At 37.6% G+C, this 20,139-nt stretch overlaps 1 protein-coding gene across 1 annotated transcript; it reads right to left on the minus strand.

Annotated features, from left to right (window-relative positions):
• Nucleotides 1-519: 519 nt before the first annotated feature.
• On the minus strand, nt 520-15,102 carry LOC130091033 (interferon-induced GTP-binding protein MxB-like). The gene is made up of 12 exons (XM_056258710.1): nt 14,903-15,102; nt 14,423-14,560; nt 12,242-12,396; nt 11,927-12,065; nt 11,649-11,847; nt 9,563-9,641; nt 9,341-9,463; nt 6,888-7,029; nt 4,010-4,168; nt 3,670-3,746; nt 833-1,081; nt 520-744 (listed from the first exon to the last, which is right to left on the minus strand). Exons 1-12 carry the CDS (start codon nt 15,090-15,092, stop codon nt 520-522), a joined length of 1,875 nt encoding a protein of 624 aa, XP_056114685.1. The 5' UTR covers nt 15,093-15,102.
• Nucleotides 15,103-20,139: the final 5,037 nt, after the last annotated feature.

Below are 20,139 nucleotides of genomic sequence, written 5' to 3' on the forward strand. Positions count from 1 at the left end.
ATTAAGTAGAATAATAAAATGATACATGAATGAATGCATATTAAAGAAAATAAAACACCACACAAATTAATGACTGCTCACTTGCAGATAGCTGCAGGTTGCTACAATAATCCTTAGATCCTTAACTTTTCTTCAATAAGAGCTGATAAAATATAATATAATATAAATAAAATGATCAATGATGAATTAGTGTAATGAGTAAAAGTTTATTTTTAATGATTATAAGACTAAATAAAATAACAAATTGATTAAATGATTATGAATGCATGAATAATAAAGGAAATAAAACAACACAAATGTATGGTTGGTTGCTACAAATAATTTTTAGATCCTTCACCTGTTTCCTAACAAAGAGCTCAATTGCAATTTCCAAAATAAAAACAACAAAAAACATCAAGTGAGGTTGCATGTTTGTTCCCCATGTTGAATATTTCAAGCTATAACCTCTTGATAATTTTATTATTATTATTCAAATTATTACTATTGAAAAATGTTGGAACCAGCTATATGAAGTGAATTCTAATAGGTAACCAAGAGGCTGCGTGCTTTCTTCAGACGTTTCTGTCGACTCAGTAAGCTCTCCCGCTTTTGGCCAATGTCAAAGTCTTCTTTAAGCAGGTTTTCCACACCATCTTTATCATTCAGCAACTGCAACATGTTCCTTCGCAGCTCCAAAGCTGCTTCCTGAAGCAACATATAGCGGATCACCTTTGGGATCTGGTCGGCCAGACTCTTACTTACAATCTGGTAAAATAGATAAGACAGCATCTCAGATACACATCACAATTTGAGCTTCCACTGATGGCATGAAAGCTTTAGTTGGCACACTTACTGTGAAGTAGGACTGAAGGTGAACCCACATCTCTCGGAAGGTGGCATGATTGTCTGTGCTAAAGCCTTCGCTGCTGCTATTTACCCCTTCCTTAGTTTCTTCATCCTCTTCCATATTTTCCGTTGCATCTCTCAGGCTCCGGCTGTATATGTCATCTTGACTGTAAACAATGAGCTCCATCTTGAATTGGGTCCTCAGCATGGATTCTGCTAGGGATTCTTTATCCTGTTTGATGGCTTCGATCTTAGTCTTAGAAAGTATTACAAAATAAATGATAAAACAACAACAAAAAATCTTTTAAATCTGATGATTTAAATGCATAGTAATGTGATTCTTGAACTTCGATCTTTGTCTTAGAAAGTATAAAAAAGAATTACTGAAAACGTCTCGGGTTACGTATGTAACCCTTGTTCCCTGAGAAAGGGAACGAGACACTGCGTCGGTGACGACACTAGGGGAACGCCCTTCAGCGTAGCACGTCTGAATTTATGAATGAAACCGAATCCAATCCTATTGGCGTTGCGTGATGACGTAGCGTGTGACGGCATAAGCGGATGTATACAAAAGCACGCCGGCACACAGAAATGTCAGCTTTTGCTATGAAGCAAGTGATCCAGGCGGGGTGAGGAGTGGCGAACCGACGTAGTGTCTCGTTCTCTTTCTCAGGGAACAAGGGTTACATACGTAACCCGAGACGTTCCCTTTCGAGGGAACTCGAACTGCGTCGGTGACGACACTAGGGGAACGAGATACCCACTATACCACAACGAACCCCGCTCATCCTAGTGTGAAGCTGACTTCAGGCACAACTTAGGACGAAAGCACTCGTGCACCGGGTGTAGAGGGAAGGTCCAGACTGTAAAACCTCATGAATGTGTGCGGAGTGGCCCAGCCAGCCGCCTCACATATGTCATGGATAGGAACCCCTGAAAGGAGGGCTCTAGAGGACGCCATGCCTCTGGTTGAGTGAGCCCTCACGGCCATAGGTGAAGGCAAATTGCGCACCTGATAGGCCAGGGAAATAGTCTGAACGATCCAGTTGCTGATGGTCTGCTTAGAGGCGGGAAGCCCCTTCTTGGGCGACCCAAAACACACCAGCAACTTGTCCGACTTCCGCCATGAGGAGGACCTCTGTATATAACACTGCAGTGCTCTGACAGGGCAGAGCAGATGAAGTCTCTCCTCATCCGCCGTCACTTGAGGTGGAGGATGAAATGCCTGCAGAACCATAGGCCGTGCCACATTAGATGGCACCTTTGGCAAATAACCGGGCCTGGGATGTAAGATGGCCTTAATGTTGCCTGGAGCAAACTCCAAGCACCCATTAGAAATAGAAAGCGCCTGGAGCGCCTTGTATTTGTGCTCAGGAGACCTCAGAGAAGTAATGGCCAACAAAAAGACCACCTTAAACGAAAGGTTCTTGGCCTCAGCCGACTCCAGTGGTCCGAAGGGGGGCTCGGCCAGCCCTTCGAGAACCACTGCCAGGTCCCAAGAGGGAACCCTGGTGCGAGTCGCAGGTCTCATCCTCCAGGCTCCACGGAGGAAGCGTACGACCAAGTGATGCCTCCCCAGAGGACCATCACTCAGAGGAGCGTGAAAAGCCGCAATGGCAGCCACATAAACCTTGAGTGGGGACGGGGTAAGCCCAGCAGAAAAGCGGTCTTGGAGAAACTCCAGTACTGAAGCCACTGGGCAGTTAACTGGGTCCAAATCACGCTCTCTGCACAACAACTCTTCGGATGAATCAGTCTCTCTAAATCCCTCCTTTCCGAGGGCTTACTCTGCTCTGATTGGCCTGATGGCCCAGTCTATTGTGATTTGTCTACAGTGTACAGCACGTGTTCCGGTAAGCTAACGCCCATTGCCACAACTGAACTGCAGCTCTGTCCGGAGGTTTTCTCAGTCCTCATCGATTGTACACACTGTAAAATAGATTTTACCATATCAAGCCGAGCGTGAGTTTGATGATGAAACGTTGGAAGAACTGGTTATTCAACCCGAACCTCCATCGCAAGGAAGTTTCCCAATTATATTCTTCTCAGTTTGAGGTACATTAAGAGATGCTGAAACTGTAATTCCTCACCATTAGAATTAAATGATGTTTTATTAACAAAGTTCGGGAGGAGCACGTTCAGATAATTAACATGGGTGGAGAGCACTCAACAATCAATGATAAGAGGTGTTTATAGATTCAGCAGTCTCACCTCAATTTATTGACAGTTTAGCAGCACCCCTCCGCTGCCCCTTCTCCACACTTCTAGTCCTAACTACTTACATACAGGGGGAGTATCCCTCCCCCGGACAGCACGCCAAAGATGCATTAAACTTTACTCCCTCTAATTGTATGTAAGTGTGAACTCGTGAACAAATGTATGTCCATCAACAAACCTATGTGTGTATTTCTAATTTATTGCGGTGCACATGCAGGAACTCTATCAATAACAGTGCATAATCCTACATTGAAAGCAATCATCAGTAAAATGACATTTGAGGGTGGGTCAAGTTGTTCGTGGGCAGACAACGTAGGCGAGCATAATGCAAATCTATATCTTCTAGTGACATAAAACCGTAAAGCAGTAGGATTCGATTCAAAATGACTTGTAAAGGCAGTTCGGAGTCGATTCTTTCTTTTGGGAGACAATAACTTTATTTATAATGCACTTTCAACTTTGCAGAACGTTTAAATTCACAAACAGCTATATTACACTGCATGGAAGGGAATATTCGAAAAACCATAACAGGGGCACTTTAAATGTGATGATTTAAAGGCATAGTAATGTGATTAATGTGTATGAAATTTAAAAGCATTATCAATCATTGGCATAAAATCCATATACCTTTGCTGTTTTCAGAAGATCAGGGAATCCATTGAAGCTGTACTGGGCCAGCTGGATGAACTTCTTTGAAACCAGATCTATGTAAACACAAACACACTGTCAATACAGCTTCTTTAGCAAAAAAATAAATAAATTTAGATTTCTTTGATATTCTTGACAATTCTAAGATTCCACCTTTGAGGCAACAGTTCTAGATAACTGCCTTATCTATCTTTAGAATAGCAAAGGGCCCACGTGCACAAAGTGAAGTCAATATGAAAATATTTAACACATTAGTAAATGATTAAAAACTGTGGAAATGGAGTGGGTGGGATTTGAAATATAAAAAAACAACACAAACCAGAGATGGTATTCAGCGTCTTTATGGCAGGTTCTTCCAGCACCTTGATCTGTTTCTTAACAAGTTTTTCGAAGGTACTGTAATTGATGAATCCTGGAAGCTCTCTTCCCCGATACTTGGCTTCATATGTATCAACTTCATTCTTAATCTTATTTATGGCTGCAAAAGATTTATGAATAATGTCAGTAGATGCTTAATATTATCACAAAATATACTTTTGAAAGAGCTGCCAAGGGATCAGTGATTAAAGTCAATCAGCTTTTCATACATTAAAGAAAATGAAAGGCCCTGTTTACACCTGGTATTAAGATGCAGTTTGGTTGATCGGTTAATTGGACGACGCTAAATAAACGGGGTCTAAAATGCTTTGAGCTTGTCAACTTTCGACTACTTCCAGAACAGGGGCGGCGTTTATGAATGGCAGTTACCATACCCTGGCATTCAGACAAAAGATGGGAAATAAACAACTCTTGATGCTGCACCGGACAACAACAGTGTTGTGTGTAACGCGTCACAAAGTAACGTAGCAAATTAGTTCCTTTTTCAATTCTGCGCAACGTTCCCAGGGACAGATACACCACCTTCTCAGCTGTGCACTTGCGCAATAGTCACAAGCTCCACACGGTACTGCTCTGGTAGCAGAGCAATCATGGCAAGCGAGAAGCAGCCAACTCTAACTTTTGAGAGATGGAGGTATTCCCACTACCATTCAGATGCGAAAGAGAGCTCAGTTCAGTACTCACGCGCTGTATAGGTGTCTATGTATATGGCTGCGCGTTTCGGGTGTGTGTGAGCACAGAAAACCGTACGCTGCTCTTCTCTTTCTCCCAGACGTTTACATTTTTGATACAGTTTTTCATACAATTTTATGAGACATGCTATGCATCAAGTGCATGCAAACTCTAGTGACGCCGGGTAGAGCAGTAGCCTACGTTACGACTCAAATGTGCGCATCTACCACGAACGCAGCCGGACATCAGTTCTGACTGGATCTCTTCCCAAATCGTCCCTAACTAAAATGTCAATAGATTTTTGTCATAGTTTTTGTCATTCAGAACTGGTTTTTATTAAGTTATCGTCTCGGTTTCATCTGTGAAAATATGTCGTTGACGAAAATAATGACGAAAATTATTCGTCCATGAAATTAACAGTGCTAGGCATATGCTTTCCATTAACGGGCATTTCTTCATAAATATATATATTTTTTGATAAATGCATTATGCCTCCCTGAGTCGTGTGTCTGAAAACTAAGCTTTTGTCTTCTATTTAATTTTGTCCTAGGCTATCAAGACCGGTGTCACGCATTTAGGAACAGATATTCCAGAAAGTCAAGCAACATAAAAGTAATGTAAAAGTAAGTAACTAAGTAAAGTAACGGATTACTTTTTTTTAAGAAGTAACGAGTAACGAGCAAACACTACTTTTTAAAAGTAACTTCCCCAACACTAGACAACAACATAGTGTCTGCCCAGATCCGGCCCATATCTGGTACAAGTTGAATCTACATGTGTGGCCCGGATCTGGGCCGACACTATGTTGCTGTCTGGGGCTAGTTAATTCTGTTGCTTGAGTTGGCCTTTGGCAGAAATTTCAGCTTTGAAAAACAAATTTAAACCGTGTCCTAACCAGACTCAACCCAAGATGAGAGAAATTCATAAAAAATCACAGCCAATCAGAAGAGCACGTGGGCGGCCTCTCTCTGCAAGTGCACTGCATTCGCAACGAAATGGATAAGTACATTATCAAATTCCTAAATCTTACACAATTTTAACATGATTAAAAATACATTCTGAGTGACTGAAACAATCTTTTTATCATAGAATCCACTTGCTTGTTAACCTTGAGTTTATAGTTTGAACTTTGTTGTTTCCTTTAATTTATTTTCAAGATCTGAGGTGATTTAGCCTATCCATTGTTGCTTTACTATGTATATAAAGGTCACGAAAAATGATAGTATAAACTCTTAATTATTTTTACATTAAATAAAGCACACAATTAGCACCTCAGATTTTCATTGTCATTTGTAAGTTGTTCCAGCCGGATTTTTTCCACATTTTGATTAGATAGTATAAAATGATTGCATGGGAATGTCGTTTTTGTATGGCCAGAAGAAGGAATCATGTCATACCCTAGGTTTTTGTGAAACGCCGCCACTGTTCCAGAACAAATCGCATTCGACCAGATTGTGTGTAAACGTTCATGTAGTTGAATGTGTTCAAACAGCCACAAAAGACCACCTTTACTCTCTGCCAAATTACCTCATGGGTATGCGCTAGCCAGATGGTTGGCTAAAGACCCAAGTTTGGTTTGAAGACAAAAAAACTTACCAAACACAATGTTCCTTCACTGTACCTGATTTCTAACACGCACTCACCTTGTTTGGTGTGGTCTTGCGGCTATCAGAGCAGAAACTAATGGTGCTGCTCATATATAAATGTGTGAGCTTATTTCATCCATTAGATCGAAAGATCTGAAAAAGCCTGTGCATTTACCCACCCATAAACACTCCCCTTGAAGAAATCGGGACATGAGGTTGAAAGAGGACAAAAGAGATATATTAAAATACTATGTAAACAGGAATGTGTCTCCCTCATCTACTTGTGATCTGATCTGATCGACCAAAAACTAAATAAGGTGGAAACAGGGGAAAAGTTGTTACAGACATGACCATTTTTTCCATTATAGCATCAGGAAGTTCTTATTAATAAAAATGTTACCTAGATTAAATTAGAGATTTAAGTTGGTAGGCCTAATTAACAGATTGAAACTGTGATGAAGGGGGATACAGCAGATATATTATAAAGCAAATATTTTAAAGCAAAACAAAAATGATAAAAATAATAGTAGACTAAGAAGGTACAAAGAATGCTTCACTTACATGATTTTCTAGAGTCATCCAAAGTGACATTCCATTTTGCAAATTCTTCACGAAGTTCTTGAAAAATCAGTAGATCTGGTGCACATTTAAGCGCTTCCCCAGTGGTCAGTTTGAGAGCATCATCTGTGAAATCTGCAAGTTTCTAAATTCAATGATGAAATGTTAAAGATGTCAGTAACTCAATGATGTCAATATGACTTAATATTCATACTGGTAACACTTTAGAATACTGTTCCATCATTAATGAGTAACTAGGTACAAATGAGTAACGCACTATTAACATTCTAGTAACTACTGTTAACTAACAAGTAACTCTAATTAACAAATGAGTTAGTAATAAAGCTCAGTTGAATGAGGTAGTTCATTATTAGCTTATCAGATTTCTTTCATACCTGAGGACTACTAAGAACTACTATATAAAGGTTCATAATTACGGTTCCTATAAAAGTTTAGTGACACTTGAGTCATTCCTATCCAAAACCTTACAAAACCCTCAATAGCTTACACTTATTTTAGTCATTTTCACTTTAGAATGCTGATCTAAATAATTAGTATTATAATTATAAAATACAAGTATAATAATAATCAATAATTTGGAATACTGGAGTCATTACTAGTGGGGCATGACCTTCACTTCAATTAATTATATATTATGCATTAATCATGTCAATTATGACCCCGTATATAGTAGTTATTAGTATTCTGTCTATAATGAATACTAGTTTGTCATCTGGTGTTGTTCCGGTTAGTTTTAAGCATGCGGTTATTCAGCCCCTTTTAAAAAAAACGTCTTAGACCCCTTTGACATGAGTAGTTTTCGTCCGATTTCAAAATTGCCTTAGGTTTTAGAGCTGGTCGTGGTACAGAATCTGCTCTTCTGAGGGTCTCTAATGATATCCTACGAGGTGTTGATTCTGGAAACCGTGTTGTTTTGCTTTTGTTAGATCTTACAGCGGCATTTCATTCAGTTGATCATAACATTCTAATTGATCGTCTTAGGGATCAGGTTGGTATTCAGGGCTTAGCCCTGAAATGGTTCTCTTCCTATTTGAAGGATAGGACTTTTTTCAGTCAGTTTAGGGGATTATTTTTCTTCCATTGCCCCTCTTGTTCCACATGGCTCTATACTGGGACCAATTTTAATTTCCCTTTATATGCTCCCTCTAGGTTCGATTTTCGAGAAATTTGGAATTCAGTATCATCTGTATGCGGACGATTCTCAAATTTATTTACCACACTGAAACACGGGCATAAATGTGCCATTCAGTCTCTTCATGCATGTTTGGCCGAAGTTAAGTGTTGGCTTGCGAATAACTTTCTCCAATTAAATGAGGATATGACCGAGATGATTTTATTTGGAAATAAGGGGTGTGTGGATGATGACTGCCTGGGGTTGTTTCCTGGGAAAAAACTGTCTAGCGTGAGGAACCTTTGTGTCATTTTTGACTCTGAGCTTAAATTTTACCGGCAAATCAATGCTGTCGTTAAGAATAGTTTCTTCCATCTTAGATCAATATCTAAATTGAAATCTATCCTTTCTTTTGACGATATGGAGAAGGTTGTTCATGCCTTTGTGTCATCTCGTTTGGATTATTGTAATGTGTTGTATCTGGGTGTGAGTCAGGCTTCTCTCTCCCGTTTGCAGCTCGTTCAGAACTCAGCTGCCAGACTTTTAACGGGCACTAAGAAGAGAGAGCACATTACTCCGGTGTTAATTAAATTACATTGGTTACCCATACGATACAGAGTTCAATACAAAGCGTTGTTGTATGTTTTTAAATCTCTGCATGGCCTAGCACCTGAGTATGTTACTGATTTAATCAGCCGCTGTCAATCCAGTAGATCTCTGCACTCAAATGATCAATTGCTTCTCATAGTTCCGTGATCCCGTTTAAAATGTAAAGGTGATCGGGCATTCTCTGTTGCAGCTCCTAGGCTCTGGAATGACCTTCCTCTGTCTGTAAAAACTTGTCCTTCATTGGGTGTTTTTCAGAGTGCGCTTAAAACTTATCTGTTCTCTTTAGCATTTGATCAGGTTGGTATCAGGTTGGTATTCAGGGCTTAGCCCTGAAATGGTTAGCCCTGAAATGCTTTGTAAGTTGTGTATGTCATATGTTTGCATTGTTTTTATTTATTTTTTATACCTTCTGTACAACACTTTGGATCCACTTGTGGTGTTGAAAGTGCTCTATAAATAAAGTTGAGTTGAAAGTTGAGTAGTAGTCCTCTGGGAGGTATTTAAAAAATAATAGTTACTGATTCGCTAATAGTGAACTTCCACATTCAACTGAGTACTAATACTTATTCGTTAATCAGTTTCTTGTTAGTTAATGGTAGAGTGTTAATAATGTGTCACTCATTTGTTCCTGTGTCTTATTCATTAATGACGGAACAGTATTCTAAAGTGTTACCTTCACACTTTGGTACTGTGTAGATTTTAATGCTGTACTCACATCACTAAGAAACTTCAGTCTTTCTGCAGGGTCTGATGGGGGTCCGTTGCAATATTTCTGCAGTTCCGTCTGTGTTTCAGCGAGCTTCTCATTGATTTGCTTTTCTAAACTAGGCAATGATTTCTATATAGAAGATTAGTCATATGAAAATAAGATACCGTGTTTTTATTATGAGTCTAAATGTTCTGTAGGTCTTTTTTGTACAAAAAAGATATATTTCACCTGAATGTGATGAACCAACTCAATTGTTAGTTTTTCAGCCAACTTAGGAACAGTTGCAAAACCTTCTTCATAGAGTTTGCTTGGAGAAAAAAAAAAACACAAATACATTAAGTGAGCTGTAACTGAACACAACACCCCTAATTTACAAAAAAAAACTAATAAAGGGTACTAATTTGCATTTGCACTTTTGGGGCATACCTCAGGTGAAGAAGAAATGTTATACAAATAACCACAAAAGCAAATAACAAATCTTTTTTCTGTGAAGAACATAAGTCTCTTTTTTTTCATCACCTGAAACATCCTGCGACTTATAGGCCTATTCCAAAATTATTTATATTACAGGCTCAACGCTAAATATTTTATCTACTGGCCTGGTCGGGCCAGTGGTTGAAATTTTTACTTGCCCTAAAAAAAATGTTCACTGGCCCCACCACAAAAAAAAGTAATAAAATAAATAAAATAAAACATGTCTAGTTATTGTTTTAGTTGTTTTTGATTAATGTAAACTTAACAAATAAGGTTATGACACCAAAAACTACTAGCCTAACTCATTTACATTTTAAATATTGTTAAAGACCGTCAGTAATAAAATAAGAACAAATAATCAAATTACAAGCAATAGCACAAATTAATGCAACAGAATACAATTAAATAAACAGTTCTTTTCAGGTTTTGCATGTAGGTCTAAACAAGATTTTTAGGCACATAAATAGTAATCAAATATAAAATATCACTAGTCTTCACTGTATAAATATTGATTAACCCTAATTAAAGATATTCAGTCAAGAGCAGTGAGCATTTTTTTTCTGTCGTTTGTTTGATTAACATGAAAACAGATGGCACCAGGAATATTAGGCTGCTGTCACTTTAAGAGCTGGATCCAATATTTACACATGCATCTTATCTCCCACATGTTTAGGTTCACTTAAGACTTAACCGACTATGTTTACGATGATACTTGACAGGCCATTTGACATCATTTTGTGTGAATTAGGGCTGGGCAATATGGACAAAAAATCATATCACTATTTTTTGGGTGAATGGCGATATATGGTACATATCTCTCTTTTTTCTAACTTTTTCTATTTGGATTAAAAAAAACATATTTGTAGCCTATTTTTTTATTTTATTATTATTATTATTTCACATCCTGTCCAATGTTGTCCTACAGACAATGTTCTTATTAAAGGCTATGAAAACAAATAGCGTAGTGAATGTAACCATGTAGGCCCTGGTATATATTATGTGCAACAAAGGGTTAAAATCACATTACATTCTAACTTTGCAACATTACAATCAAAAAACTAAAATAATGATTTAATTGTTAAATTCACTAAACTAAAAATCAAAATAAATACAAGACAAAATAAACTACATTTAATTAGGCTACACCATTACAATAGTCACTTTAGAGTTACTGCTTTCATAAAAAATACACTTACTTGTAGGTTTAAATTTCTACACATGGCATATACATATTGCTAAAATATTTGTTGTTGAACAATATTTAGTCAGAATTATTGCGCTCCTATTCTATTGCGCTCTCTCTGTTTGGAGCGCACGCGTGTGGTGGCACTCAGATATATTGTACAAAATCTATATAACTCAGTGTGAACATGTCCAAAAGCTCACGAAGTCGTGAAAGAGTATTTGCGTGCGGTTAGACAGCTTGAATGCTTGAATATTTAAGTTGGCAAGCCTTAAAAACATGCAAATTATCAACTTCCGTGAAGATGCAGCACTGGCCCGATTGGCCAAGTGAAAATTTTGTCAACTGGCCCCATTCTCTTGCTTGTCACTGACCAACGGGTGGTCCGTATTGTCAAGCCCTCTTAATTGTCAAGCATACAAAAAAAAAGCTTAAAGTTAAAGTTTCATTTTAAATAAATCTGTTTAGGCTTGTCTTTTATAATGTTGTTTATAATAAATGCCACAATAATTTGTTTTATAATGTTCATAATGTTTGTTGTTTCATTTATTGGTCATAATACATTGATGTGACTTTTTCCTCAACAATACAATTTTGGAATATACTATTTCAGCTTGAATCTCAAAAAATAACTAAATGTTGTGACAATTTACCCACCTGAAATGAGGATGGTCTTTAAAGAAGGCATTCTCTGTTGCTGTGGCCTCATTAAGAGTGACCTCATCTTTAATCTCTTTTTGTCCCCTGCACCTTACAATCATGTAGCCTTTAGTAAGGTGAATGACCTCATTGTGCACAATGTCTACCACTGTCCCTTCAGTGCCCTTATCCACCAGATCCGGCTTTGTTAAGATGCCTGTAGTAGTAGACAAACAATGGTTATGAATCTGATTCAGTTTGATTTATAGTAATGAAATGCAACGAGAAATGCACACCTAAAGTTCTTTCGCCCTCAGGGTCCTCCCCCTGAGCCATCTGCAATGCTTCTGTGGTCGCGATGTCAACATTGCATGGCACCACAACCAGGTTGATTGTTTCTTGCCTTGAAATAAACTTCCTGATCAGTGTCTTAATCTAGAAGAAATGCATATAATTAATTTTCCTGAGTCTTTAAACAGACAATGACATCACAATGGTCTTTCCAACAAAACATCATATAAAAAGAAAATAATAATGTAAAAAAAAGCATACTTTTGGGGGCAAAAAACCCCCGGTCATTATTGAAACCATTATAAGAAAGTTAAATTTACTGTTTCTCCAATATCCTCAGGTTGACCATTGACTGCGACTCGTGCAATACCAGGGAGGTCAATGAGAGTGAGGTCAGGAACATTGGCAGAATGGATCTGCAGACTGATGAGTTCGTCACTAATGCCAACACCTACTCCAGCCATCTCATCCTGGGCTACAAATATAATTAGTGTGTTTAGATGCAATCAAGATGCTCGATCATATTTTAGGCATCGTAAACCTTCCCCCTTTTCCACTTTTCACAAATTCGTATTGTAGAAGCAAATCTTAACTTGATTTAGGATTAGTATCCTATCTTATAAAATCTCATCTTAGTATCTTAAGCCGCTCCATTGAGTTCAACCACTCAATTAACTCTCAGGTCTGTTACCAAGCAACCACCGATGTGCAATTAGCTGCTGTCAAGTAAATGCTAGAGATTAAAATGGAGAAACGAAATAGGTGTGCTTTTAATTAAGTGCTACTGAAAGAGAAGTTTTGATAAGCCTGGTAGAAAAGGCAAAGCCTATCACTGTATTTCATGGGATGCTGTAATTATCAGTGTTTTAACGTCAAAGTACAGCACATCATTTGGGTGTTCACAAAAGTTGGGCTATTGGTATGTGATTTTTAGAGTAGGCTTTCAAACAATTTTGAAGTTAGGACACCAGTGGGGTTGTCTTAAAGTTATGACAGTTTTTAGGATTTTTTGTAGAGTTACGATGCTTTTGTAATCTGCCTTTTCCTATTCGTAGTTAAGATAAGATTATGCACTAAAGAAATGTAATTCTGTAATAGCTTTTGTCCTACATGAGGTTCTACCTGATATTGCCATGTTTACCAAACAGATACGACAGGATTCTAATGTAAGGACCTTTCTGTAATCAGTATTTGGTATTAACTTTGCGGACCTTGATGACACTGACCTGTGTCAGTGACTCTCTCCTCGAGTTTCAAAGGCCTTCCAGGGAGGTTGATGACTCCCCATCCCCAGGCACCACAATACCTATACCTTTAAGTTACTTGTGTTTTATTCTCCTGCGGGCCATCAGCTCACTCCCAACGACCTCATCAAGAATCGTCTACTCTATTCACGCATCCAGACTCTTGTTCAGCCTCAAAGACAATGCAAGTAACTGCTTCTCAACTATTAAAGGGGTCATCGGATGCCCATTTTCCACAAATTGGTATGATTATTTAGGGTCTAAAGTTTGTAACATACTTTGGTTAAAATTCCACAATGGTTGTGTAAAACAGCTCTGTTCACAGCGACCCATTTCGGTGCATGTCTCTTTAAATGATAATGAGCAACTGCTCACCCCACCCCTCTCTTCCATGGGGGGTGTCGACACAAGAAACATAAAGTGCTGCCTTGGCAACCTGCATTGGTGGACAGTATACAAATGGCTGAGGGCGGAAATATGCTAATACAGGACAGAATGTCAGTGGTCGTGGGCGGAACATGAGCAATATGCATCATATTGCTCAGAAAATTCAAACGGCTTGATTATTGAGTGTGTTTAAGCTTTTTGAGGATTTAAAAAAAAAGGAGTGAAAGGATTTTTTTCATTGTATTGTGGTTGTGTCCACAGACTGCAAAGTCACATTTATATGCAAACACCATATAAAAGTGAATTTTGCATCCGATGACCCCTTTAAGATAGGCTACATCTTTAAGTTTTGACCTCTTTATTAAGGTGATTTTTATTCTCTGATGGTTCTTGTTATATGATTAACCAAGCTTGCCATTCTTTGTTCTCTCTCTTTTTCTTTACTGTTCTCCATTCTGTGTATATCTCTTTTGCGTTTAGTTGTATGTTCCCCATAGTTCCATTTGTTAAACCCCTTTATACTGGTTGTCTCTTGGTTTCCAACTCACAAATCAAAATCACTTAAGCGTTTGATCTTCCTACATGCATGTGGTACTGTTAGTACTATATACAGTAAGAAAGTTATTCTTCTTGGCCAGGAGAATAATTTATCTTAGAGTTTAAATGATTGTGCTGTCTGTTCGATGGATGAACAGATCAGTTGATTGTAAAGTTAATTTTGCTAGAATTAATTCTGAAAGCTGATTTAAATATCCATAATTAATTATAACCCATTATAATTAATTATACATATTTTCCTTTTGAGATAATTTGCTACATTAGATATGACATTAATAAATGCTGTCAGGATACATTCTAAGCATTTTCTACCTTCGCGAATCTTTTTCTCCACTTCTGCTGGGTCATCAATGTCTTCCTTGTAGTTCTTGTAACTGATTCTCCCATGCCATTTGTCCTCGCCTTTAGTTCTTATCATCTTGAGCTCAAGAGGGCATCGTGTAACAATTCCTGTTCAAAACACGAAAGAGTGAATGCCAGACATATGCTGAATTCAGAACTGCATACTAGTGTGCTACTCATACTATTTTTATCAAATGGCAAGAATAGTAAGCATATATGCTGGTATGCGAATCCGAATTCAGTAATATTTTTACCATGTAGCCTACCATGCAAATTCCATATAGTAATCATTCACTATCATAGCAAAGATACCATCACTGTGCCATAGCATTTGTTGGTATAGGATGTAGTCATTAAATAACTTTTTTTTTTTTTTTACATATTTATGCATCTATGTTTTAGCTTTATATATATATGTTTATTTAATATTTTTTTATGTGTTCTCCTTACCACTACCCCTGGGTAACGCTACTCCTGACAGCGCCTCTAGAATAGAACTCTTTCCTGAGCTTTGGTCTCCAATGACGACGATGGCAGGCAACGCCAGGTCCTTTTCGACTCCCAAAGACCGTAAATTGTCGATGGTGTCGATGCAAGGGCGGATCTTTTCCTCATATTGCTGACTGAACGTATAGCTCATTTTCTCTATCTTTAACAATGCTCAAATGTCAAAATAATAAAGAAAATACTTCACGTCGATTTAACAGCTGCTGTCGGTTTGTGCACTCTTCGATAGGATGTCTCAAAGTGATGCAGTTTCAAAGTGAATCCCATAGCGGTTTTATACTTTGGTAAGATGAACTCATCATACGGGCAGAACAAAAAAAATACAAGTAAGTCTGCATACCAGCAGATTCTGTTTTAAATAGATAATTACATAGCGATCTTGTCTTATTCTTGCTAACACTTTACAATACCAACCTGACAAATTTGCATAGTTGTTCCTCATGCTGAATATTTCAAGCTATAACCTCATGAGCATATCATTTTGTTGCATTAAACTGTTGCAATCGACTAAGGGATTTAACCAAGAGGCTGCGTGCTTTCTTCAGACGTTTCTGTCGACTCAGTAAGCTCTCCCGCTTTTGGCAAATGTCAAAGTCTTCTTTAAGCAGGTTTTCCACACCATCTTTATCATGCAGCAACTGCAACATGCTCCTTCGCAGCTCCAAAGCGGCTATAGATTAGCAGATAGTGGATCACCATTGGGATCTGGTCAGCTGGATTGTAATCTTGTAAAATAGATAAGACAGCATCTCAGATATACATTACAGTTTGACTTATCCGATATCAAAGAAAGCTTTAGTTGGCACATTTACGGTGTAGTAGGACTGAAGGTGAAACCTCATCTCAGGCAAGGGGGCATGATTGTCTGTGCTAAAGCCTTTGCTCATTAGTTTAATTTTGTCATCCTCTTCCAGCTTATCATTTGCATCTTTTAGGCTCTGGCTTTAGAAACTTTAGAACTCTCAAGAATTGATAAAACAAAACAATAAATCTTTAAATCTGATGTTTGAAATGCAGCACTGAATATTTATCACTATATTAATTTATTTTTATTTGTGTGAAATTTAAAAGCATTAAAAAAAAAAACTTACAATAAATTTCAAACTGTCAACTTGATAGTTCAAGATAGCCAACTGAAAATGGTTTGAAATGAACACTTTGAATTTATGTATTGACAGAATAATTTGGCATTTAAAAAAAAGAAAACTACTTTAGCTATATTTAGAAGATATGGGAATCCACTGAAGCTGCCTGGGCCAGTTGGATAAACATCTTTGTATCCACATATGAAAACATAAAAACACTGTTACAGTTTTTCTGAATTGCTAAAACACACTTCTCGAAACCATTATACATTCTCACAACCTTAAACACAAAACCAAATCTTCAAACTACATTCAGAGAACATCTGACTCTTCTAGCAAAATCAAACAATTGCCTCAAAACCATTTTGTCTGTGCTCAAAATCATATAGGCCTAATGATTTCAGATTATACACACAGTCAGTCAAAATATATGTCAAAATATACAGTCAAAAAATGGAGAACACAGAATCCAAAGCATGCAGTTACAGGAAGAAAAAAAAAAGTATATTGAAACACAGTAAACAAATTTTGCAATTACGTAAAAAGGTAAAAAAAAAATTGGTTTAGGCTATTGAGCATTTGGATCAGAGAATAGGATTTGGTGTTTTAACAATTCAGAAAAACTGTAATACAACTCTATAACGTTCATCTTGCTTGATTACCAAGTGTGTCCAGGTGTCCGGAAAAACTGTACTGTAAGCCACCTTTATCCAAAGCAAGATGTACATTTAATCTAATGGAAATCTACCCTTAATTTATGGTTACATCTGTACCAACAAATGCACTGTATAAACCTGAAAGTTCAGTGTGGCTAAAATGTAATTAAATTTCCTGATTCTTAAGAATACATGTATTCTTGACAATGCTAAGATTCCACTTTTGAGGCAACAGTTCTAGAGAACGACCTTATCATTCTTCAGAATGGCAAAGGGCCCACATACACAAAGTGAGTTCCGTGTGAAAATATTCTATACACAAGGAAGTAAAACTGTAGAAATGGGGTGGCTGGGATTTGAGAGACCAGAGAGTCAAGAGATTCAGTTTTTTTCTGAATTTCTAAAATACTAAACCCTATTCTCTGAACCAAATTCTCAATTGCCTAAACCAATTTGTCAGATAAATCACTCTTTCTGTAAAACATTAAACAAATTTAGGTAGTTACAGTTTTTTCCAACACACTAAAATGACATGCACAGCACAATTTAAACTGATACACAGAGAACAAAACCTCTTCTCAAGGCTCCAAAAGTCTAAACACATTTTCTGTTTAACACATTTTGCTATTCAAAATGGCACTTTTTAAATGCACTGAACACAGTTCTCTGCATAAGACACAACAATCTGACATAAAGTCACATGTTTGCCATTTCAAAACACTGCCATTCAAAATGACACTATATGAGCTAATTGGCCAATACATGTGCCACCTGGCCAAACACCTCAATGGTTAATTGTTAACACTTCAATCAGGATGTAAGCACTATGAAAAGACCACCTTTTTTTTACAACAACAATGGAATTATTATAATAATTATTATTTTTCTTGCCTCTTTTTTTTATATATATTTTTTCTGCAATTTTCTTTTTCACTTTACTGTTTTTTTGTGAGCATAATTTTGTTCAGTCCAGTGTAAATATATCCGCTGTGCATATGTTGCACTGACTTGTTTGGTGAAAAAATAAAAAAATAAAATGTTTCAACAGCATGTGTGTGTATCTGCAAATATTTCTGTGCATGTGAACAATCTGAAAAATGTTCTACAATTTGAACTATTTTAGTATTATGGCAAAGCATATTAAAGATGAGAGTGCTTTTCATTGTGCCCAACAGTGTGTAGTTGGTTAGACAAAAATATGGTAATATGAATGAAGTGTGTACCATTTCGTGCAAAAGTTTGATTTTGATAATGCTATATGTAGTCTTGGTTGAGGTTATATGAGGTATTTTGCAGTTTGGGTGTGTGGTTTTGTGAATTGTGTTAAAGGGTAACTAAACACTAAAACAACTTTTTTTAGTTAATGATCTGTAAGACTGGGGCTTTATTAATGCTGTTCATTGATTCAAGTAATTTTTTTGACATTTGGGTATAAAGTGTTTTAATTCTACAATATATGGTGTAAAAACGTCTGAGTGCTGCCCTCTTCAGATTGAACAGTGGCTACTGCAGTTGAATTTTCCTATTGGAAGTTGTGGTGCCCTGTGATGTAAGAGGGTACCAGCTAACCACCCCCTCGCCTAGAGAGACACGTCTCAGGTGCAAAGTGCCAATATTGACTCAAAATGTTGCACTGAATGTTGATACCAACAATGAATGGAAACAATATAAGATGGAGAGGAGGAAGAGTATGTGTATACAGTAAGAGGAGGTGAACAAGCAGGAAGAGGATGAAGACGAGGAAGAGCAGGTGTGGAGAATGTTGTCCAGACTGGATTTGGCTTTAGGATTTTTCCCTTTGCCTGCAGAAATGACATTATCTGTGATGCGGACAAAGTCCTCCAGCCAGACCAACTTGAAGACATGATGCTGAAGCAGAATAAATCTCTCTCACTGACCTAGATTTTGCAGTTACACAACTCTTCTGAGTGTACTGTAACTGTAACGATCACCAGTGAGAGTGCCCGTCATTACCACCAGAGGGCACTCCACCCTATTACCATTCCCTCATGAAACTACATTTCCCATAATTCACTGACCGGACTCATCTCCATTATCACATTCACCTTTGTCTCATTATCTTGTTTATTCACCCATATAAGCCTGGTTCTTTCTGTCATTCCCTGTGAAGTCTTGTATGTGTAACACTGCATTTCTGAGCGTTTCCACTGTTTTCCATGTTCCTGGTTTTCCCATTCCTTTCTCACCCTCTGGATTTGTTTGTTTGTTTGTTTGATTGGGCTGATTTACTGTGCTCTGACCTCTTGCCTGTTTTTGACTATGATTGTGGATTACCCTTTAAATAAAACTGCATTTGGATCCTCAACCTTGTCTCAGAGCGGTTTGTAACAGTAACATGCTTTTCATTTAGAGGTTTTTTTTATTGTAACCTTTTTGGCTTTTGCTGTTGGGTCACTATTTTCAGTATGCAAGTGCTGAATATACAGACATTCAATACAATACAACATTCAGTAGCCTACAATACTATTGCCTACTTGCAGTGCATACAATTTATTCACCTATACTGTAAGTTGTCACTACAATACTTTTTTACTAATTGCAAAATTTGTTTACTTTGTTACAATATACTTTTTTTCCTTGTAACTGCATGCTTTGGATTCTGTGTTCTCCATTGTTTGATGTAGTGTCTAACTGTGCGTTCACACCGCCGCCGGCGAGAGCGTCAAAGTGGCCAGAACTCATTCACTTTCAATGAGAGCCGGCGGCGAGCTCCGGCGAGGCGAGAACGGCAAAATTCCATAGCAAAATTCGCTCGCGACGCCGTGAAAAGATTCGTGGACGCTCTGATGCTCTGACGTCTATCGAATGTTTGGTCTTTTTTAAAACTTTATTTAAAGGGGCCGCAAAGCAAACAAGCATGTCGATCGTTATTTTTGCAAAAAAAAAAAAAAGATCGATGGAAAGAACTTAACAATTAGAGTGACATGTTTGCTAACGAAATAAACCAATTAAAAGCCATTTGTGTGGTGTGGCTTTTGTGTTCATGGTTAAGTGCTAGGCTATTCTAATTTGCATTCCCGCTGAAAAACAAGCGTTCTAGCGCATCATTTGAATTTGATAAGGCGCGCAACACTATTTAGGCGAGATTCGCGCTAGAACGCTTGTTTTACAGTAATTCTTGTACTTCCAGATTAATAGCCTCCTTTCAATCTATCAGCTCGAAAGACCAATATGATCAGAATCCAGCAGAAGATACAAAAAAAAAATTATTCTGTAAGTGGTCCCCTTTAGTTAAAATGCAGTCCACCAAAGGATGATCAGTTTTTAAAGCTTCCATTACTTGATGATATGATTTAGAGTCTGTGAAAATTATGAAATTCGTTTGTTGTGAGTTTCCAATATATTCAAAAGCTAAAAGTAAAGCCAGTGTGAAAATTGAGTCCAGCTTCTGAGCACCATGCACTGCATGATGTTACAC

Source organism: Rhinichthys klamathensis, unplaced genomic scaffold (assembly GCF_029890125.1).
Source record: "Rhinichthys klamathensis goyatoka isolate OS25496 unplaced genomic scaffold, OSU_Roscu_1.1 h1tg000157l_1, whole genome shotgun sequence".
In the NCBI taxonomy this organism is placed as follows: Eukaryota; Metazoa; Chordata; class Actinopteri; order Cypriniformes; family Leuciscidae; genus Rhinichthys; species Rhinichthys klamathensis.

Bases quoted from the DNA above. Each gene is read 5' to 3' on its own strand.
- LOC130091033 (XM_056258710.1), bottom strand. From the start codon at position 15,092: ATGAGCTATACGTTCAGTCAGCAATATGAGGAAAAGATCCGCCCTTGC. The intron at 14,561-14,902 runs GTAAGGAGAACA...TGTTTTGAACAG, and splicing joins AGCGTTACCCAGGGGTAGTG to GAATTGTTACACGATGCCCT. The intron at 745-832 runs GTAAGTGTGCCA...CTATTTTACCAG, and splicing joins ACCTTCAGTCCTACTTCACA to ATTGTAAGTAAGAGTCTGGC.